At 41.6% G+C, this 6,911-nt stretch overlaps 1 protein-coding gene across 7 annotated transcripts in view; it reads right to left on the reverse strand.

Moving 5' to 3' along the window:
- The window catches only part of ankhd1 (ankyrin repeat and KH domain containing 1), a 40,480-nt gene that overhangs the window by 20,409 nt on the left and 13,160 nt on the right, over positions 1–6,911 (reverse strand). For 3 of the 7 annotated variants that reach the window (XM_019869888.1, XM_019869893.1, XM_019869887.1), the window contains exons 3-7: positions 4,702–4,858; positions 2,693–2,855; positions 2,375–2,522; positions 2,055–2,288; positions 1,878–1,972 (exon numbers count right to left, since the gene is read on the reverse strand). In XM_019869888.1, the coding sequence (XP_019725447.1) occupies positions 1,878–1,972; positions 2,055–2,288; positions 2,375–2,522; positions 2,693–2,855; positions 4,702–4,858 (797 nt within the window). The remainder of the gene's footprint in view (positions 1–1,877; positions 1,973–2,054; positions 2,289–2,374; positions 2,523–2,692; positions 2,856–4,701; positions 4,859–6,911) is intronic. The other 4 variants (XM_019869890.1, XM_019869889.1, XM_019869892.1 and 1 more) reach the window with 3 other exon arrangements.

The raw sequence follows: 6,911 nt of genomic DNA on the forward strand, positions 1-6,911 counted from the left end.
GTCGTGTAGATCATGGCATCGAAACGTAGAAGAACTGTCATGACTGTGGGGGAGCGATTGAAATGCATCCGTTTGAGTGAGGCTGGACACAAAGTAAAAAACATCCAGCAGACACTTGGAGTCGGAAAGACGCAAATCTACGAAACTTTAAAAAACAAGGCATCGATTCAACTCCTGATGACAAGCCACCATCCAGCAAGAAAGCAATGCAAATGGCAACAAAAATCCTTCAGTACAGTATGCACAAGAATTACCAGACATCGGTGATCAACGGGACAGTTACTTGCAACTAGCAAGAAAACTGTATGACACGCAGGCAAACATTGTCATAAACCAAAGAATGCATCCTACAAAACAATCCAAAATAGACAATTTTTTTCCCCAAGACAGAAAAAAATAAACATTAAAATACTGTATGTATTTTACTGTTGTGATTTTTTTTGGATACACCTGTGTTGCAGTTTTTGTTATATAAACAGTTCTTGGACAGTATATTTTTGTATTTTATTGATTGTGTTGTTACACGTGCATTTTGTCAACATACTTGCAGGTTCATAAAGGACATGTACCATGCTCATTTCCCAAATGAGGAATTTCTGTTATCAGGACAAATTGGACAGCGCAAACACGAGTCCGTACTAGAGAATATTTACTGTATAGGTTTTTTTTTAAATGCTTTGTTTTAGGTTACTTTTTATTAGTTTTAGTTCTGTGTGTGTGTGTGTGTGTGTTCATTCTGTGTAAGATTAAAAAACATCACAGAAAGTATTGTGTAGTTAAAAACTAAAAAAATATTTTAAAAACATTTTTAAAACAACCAACCACAAATCAAATATAGGTTCTGTACAGTAGTTCAGGCCTAAGTACAATAAGGGCAGTGCACAATACTGCTTAGTAAGATTCGTCACAACTTGTAAAGATAGGATGGCCTCGCTGTCCATTTGTTTGACAAGTTACCAACAACTAAAGTGGATTTGGAGTTTGAGAAGTATTCCAAGCACAACACAACAAGCCACTTGCTTTTATCTGTGAGTTATAGTCAAGTTGGGTGGTAGCTAGATACAGATAGAGAGAGATAGATAAACTAAACCTGGTTGTACTGTGTGTAATATTATTTTATTAATTACTTTTTTGGTGGTCAGATATGAGCCCAAAACGGTGAGCACTTGAAACCTGGCTTCGTGTTTCGGGCCGGGATAAGTGGCAAAATAGTTCCCTCTCAGATGGATATAAACGGGTGGATTTTGCTGCTCAATTAACATTCCACAAACACAATATTAATCAGAATAGTGTATTGAGACTAGTGGGGCTACACAGAACATTCATCCATCCATCCATTTTCCGATCCGCTTTGTCCTCACAAGGGTCGCGGAGCATGGTGGAGCCTATCCCAGCTGTCTTCGGGCAGTAGGCGGGGGACACCCTGAACCGGTTGCCAGCCAATCGCAGGGTGCACACAGAACATATTGTAAAGAAAGTTTGGGGGTTAACTTCCCCTTTAACTATAATAAACTTGCAACCAGACAATGTGTGGATATTTGAGAAACTGTGCTTTAACACAAACGGTGTCCTTCATATAATTAAAGGCCTGACTGAGTGGGCACCAGCAGCAATGCATAATAAAAATGTATTGGACAGCAACAAGGCTTTCAATACACCTGAGGCATCCCCCTGTCTCTGTTACGGAACTTTTCCTACCTTCAAAGGTAGCATATTGGCAGGACAAGGTGGCTCCCGCATTACGTATCCAAGCCGTTTGTATACTAAAGAGTGACTCGGAAAGAAGGGAGGATAACGCCCCAGCTTGAACAGGATGGGTAATAGGGTCTGCTGCTCTCAGCGGTCAAAAAAAAAAAAGTTTTAGGTCAGATGCTCACCATGCACGCCTCCATCAGTGCTGTGTGCATCTCATCAGTCTTATGTTCCTGGTCTGCTCCAGCCTCCAACAGAAAACGCACCATGTCCAAGTGACCTGCATGGTGTGAAAACACTTGTCAAAGACTGTAAAATAGGTTAACGTTCTACTAGTTTTGCTCAAATTGAATATATCCGACCTTTGTAGCAGGCAAGTGTTAGAGCGCTCTCTTTGAACTCATTTGAGTGGGTGTTAATGCCAGCACCATACTCTAGGAGCACCCTCGCCACTTCGACATGGCCAGCGCTGGCTGCCTCCATTAAAGGTGTGTGTCCGTTTTCATTGTGGTCCTCGATGTTGGCACCCTCCTTGAGTAGCACCTTCACCACATCCACAAAGCCACCGGCACATGCGTACGTCAGAGCTGTGTTCCCTGGAGGTATAAAAAGATAGCATGGGCATTAAAAACAGCGGAATGTCAGATAACCAAAACTGTCAAGATTTTAAGTGAGGTTGCACCTGTGGATGACTGTGCGTTTACATCTGCACCGTGTACCAAAAGCAGCTTGACGATGTCCACATAGCCTCCACTAGCTGCAGCCATGAGTGGCGTGATGTCACCTTTTATGCCCCGGTCCTCCACATTGGCATGCATGGCCAACAAGACCTGGTTGAGAAGATGAATAATAGATGTTTATAACAGAAGCCAGTAATACCGTAAAATAGTATAACAAACAACAGAATCATGTCCAAAACAACTATTTCAGGGCATGAATATTTGATTCAATCCACACTGCACTGAGTATTTGTGTTAGCTTGCATCCCAATTTCACATACCTGTGCCAGTTCATAATAGCCAGCCGAGCAGGCTAGACAAAGCAGGCTCTCCCCTTCCTCTGTGTGTTCATTGACACTTCGCCCCTCATCCAGCAGTTTGCGCACAGCGTTGACATCACCATCCGAGCAGGCCTCCGCTAAACTACGGCTGAAAATAACCAGACTGCTACAATTACTGCCACTGTGACAGGTGAACACATATACGCCTCACAAGTATGCCATCAACAAGGCCAGCACATGTACATTTAAAATGAAATTAATGATATCCACTATGACATCAAAAGAAGTATCTATCCACATGACGACACAACGATTAAGCTTGTCAAGCCCTTGAGCCCCTAATCATAAGGCCGTGCACCTTCAGTAAATCAGGCCCCGAGAGTCGTTTCATGTGGCCCGCAAAAGCAAACAAGTGTACTGATAGGTCCTATTCAATGTGTACACCTCAGTAAAGTTCAACAGGGAGTAGAGCTGTGCAATATCACGATACAGTACTGTATATCTCTTTGTGCAACATAAAAATGTTGACCATAAAATACAACCCTTTGTCACTAGTGTTATTTTACATTTCTCTCACTCTTACTGACGGAATGGTGGACTGTATTTTCATGACTATAGGTCGCACTTAAATCTTAAATTTTCTCCAAAATGTAAGGGCCGCCTATAATGCGAGGCTTAATCTATGCACAGAGTTGCAAAATTTGTGAGTGTTGCTGTGTGACTTTGATGAGCGCTCGGCTTGACTATCTGATGTTATGCAGACACCCTGTTTATATAGAGGAAAAGCGAACGTAACTGAGGACAGCATGCGTACGTTTAAGGGGAAGGGTGGCCATGAAAGAGGACGCTACAGGCACACCCACAAGTAGGCCGATATAATGCTGGTACGTGCATTGGGCACAACTTTGGACCCCGGGAAATGGCATGCCTACGAAACATAGCGCAAACTTGAAGCGATCAGTTACATGGAGGAACATGGCAATCAAGCAGCTGCGAGAGAATTTAACATAAACAAATCCATGTTTCGGTAAGTGGAGGAAGCGAGGGAACGAGCTTCATCAAGTCAAAGAAGACCAAGCTGAGTTTCCGTGGAAACAAGGCGAGTTGGCCAGAGTTGGAAGAGCAACTCGAGCAAAGGATTCACGGTCAAAGAACAGCCAAGAGACGCATCTCTACAGTCACCATTCAACTGAGGGCAAAAACGCTTGCAGAAGAAATGAAAATCAAACATTTTCAAGGAGGTCCATCTTGGTACTTTCATTTTATGAAACAGCGCCAACTATCCATTAGGGCAAGGAATACCGTGGCGCAACAACTTCTGGTAGACTACAAGGAAACGCTGGCTACCTTCCGCTCCGGGGGGCTTGACGAAGGAACTCAAACCTGGAGTTCCACTGGACATCGATGTAAACAGAGTGTTTCAGGTGAAGTTGCGAGAGGCATGGGAGCGATGGATGACAGATGGCGAACACAGATTTCCAAAGACTATAAGGGAGCGCCGGGTGAGTTATGCCACAATTTGTGAATGGATTGTGGATGCTTGGACTAATGTCTCCGCTTGATTCTTTTGAACTGCTCGTAAAATGTAGTTATTCCTGGATACCACACTTGAATAAAAATGACGATTTAATAAACAATTGAAACATTACATAAGGTTGAAATTTGCTTAAGGAGAATGCATTATAAGGGTGTGACGATGAATCGACAATGTCTCGATTATCAAATTAACAACACTGACTGACAATGTCGTTATGACATTATATAAATGGACTACTAATAGTTATTATTTGCATACCAACGCTGAGAAGGAAATTTCGGATCGGTTTTGCAAAATGTTTTGTATTCAGTGACTTAAAATGCAGTTTGTTTACATGCAAAATCCATTTTAAATATACTTGAATGTGTGGCCAAAAACAGTAAACACAAGCTCACACACTCACAAATGCCGCAACTTAGTTTTATAAAGCACAGAAAACAAGAACCAGTGACAATATGGTTGAGATACATACTTGTCGGCTTGGCCAGCGTTGAGTGTGTTTTCGGCCCTCATACGCGTGAGCGCAGCTGCAGCCTCGTCCAAGGCACAACTCACAGATGATGTCAGTCGTCGCAGCACCTCTGGATCTGCAAAAGCTTTACCATCGGCAGTGGAAAGTTTACCGATGCCTTGCAAACACCAAAAGGCAGAAGTGCAGAGGGCAAGGCAAACCACATGGGGAGCACAACCAAACCAGATCCGATGGGGGTGCAAGTCCAGTCCAGCCAAACCAATCCAAGGTTAGTAGCAGCATACAGAAAAGAGGAAATGAAAACACACACAGACACACAAGCACGCACACAGAAAAACACACACGCGCACACACAAGCGCACGCACACACACACACACAAGCATTTGTTAATGTGGCTCAACGTTTTTTGTTCCATTGATTTCAATACAACATCTATGATTCTCAAAAATAGTTTCATCAGTAATCTATCAACAAAACATCCAATAGATGACCATGGACACATCTGAGAAAATAAAAAGGACTTCTACAGATTCGTAACAAAGGTTCAGATGCGGGCCTTGTCCTGTGTGAATTATAGATGGGTAACAGACAGAGAATGTGCGAGAAAAAGAAACCGGATACTATGGTCAGCACGGGGCGGGGGCACAGCTGGAATAAAAAGGACTCATGTGCACGGCATCTGTGCGCTTGTCATGTCGAGAGAGGAGAACCAAAGAAGTGGGCTGCTGGGAAAGAGCAAGCATGTGGAAAAAGAAACTTTTGCTCATGACCTAGGTTTAGTCAAGTGTCCAGACATTTCCAATTAGCAAAATGACTTTTGTACAGTATTTATTTCTGGACTTCTATGTAGGAGTGTACATTTCAACAACTTCTGCAAAACTAAAGATTAGTCAAGACAAAAACAAAGGGTTGTTTTGAGTACAAGCTCAAGTGAGCATTTTGTCTTTGTATGCCCCGTTTTCACCACCGAGTGTCTGGCTAAGGCTAAACTTAGGATGGGTTGCACAATGATCGCCACTGCAGACAAAACAAGGCTAAGAAAGTTTATCCTTGATAGGTTTCAATATGGCACATTGTCATCTCAAAACACAATTGTAACTTGTGTTAACACACTGTATATTGTCAAGAAGACCACCCCCGGCCGACTCTCAACCATGCACTGTGCAAGTCAGCGGATGCCACATGAATCAGCTCCAAACAGTATGCTAAATCACACAAATGACAATCCTAAAAAAGCTGCGCGAGCTCAAAGACGACACCCACTGCAGGCGAGTAAGAAAGCTTTCGGCGGAATCATCCACCCATGTACTTCCGCTGAGCGCAGGTGGAAAGAGTGGAAAAGCGTTGAATGATTTTGAAAAATGGATCAGATTAGCTTTCACTCAATATTGCGATTGTAAATTAAAATGCATTTTTTCTCTTCCCCTGTATTTTGTTTAACAAATAATGAATACATTGTTTGAAAAAACAGTATCATATCAGATTATACAAAAATGTAGTATTATAGTATTGCATTGTATTAAAAGATTAGTATCACTCTATAACAGGGGTGTCCAAGTCATTTTTGTCACAGGCCACTTTGGAGTGACGCCCTCCCTCAGAGGGCCATTATGACAATGAAACCGAATAAATGTTTAATCATCTCATCGTATTATTACTCGTACACAACAAATTGACTGATTACTCATTTTGAAATTTCTCAAGTAAACTCTTGTTTGCTCATTTATTGTCCAAGTGAATGTAAACAGAGTAACAAATGTATTGCAAAATGTCAACAGTATTTATTACACATGACAATTTAACAATTCGGTACGGGTACAAGGACCATTTTCCCCTCTTTCTGTCCACTAAAAATGGGCATTACTGCCCCGAGATGGACAAAAACGGATGGACTTCATTGCTTAACTCATTTCACAAACTCAACACTAATCAGAATGCCGTGTTTAGACTAGTAATGATGTATAAAACTTATTGTCAAGAAAATTGAGGTTGACTTCCCCTTGAACTACCCGTCACTTGCTTTTATTAAGCTGTTTTCATGAAAATGTTTTTAAAAAAAAAATCACAACTACAGTGCTAAATATACAACTGACCACCATCTTGATAAAACCATGTGGTGTTCATATAAATCTGCGCATGTGACATGTCTGTAAAGCAGCTGTTCTAATTAAAGGAATTGCTATATATATATATATATATATATATATAT

Source organism: Hippocampus comes, unplaced genomic scaffold (assembly GCF_001891065.2).
Source record: "Hippocampus comes isolate QL1 unplaced genomic scaffold, H_comes_QL1_v1.1 scaffold9, whole genome shotgun sequence".
In the NCBI taxonomy this organism is placed as follows: Eukaryota; Metazoa; Chordata; class Actinopteri; order Syngnathiformes; family Syngnathidae; genus Hippocampus; species Hippocampus comes.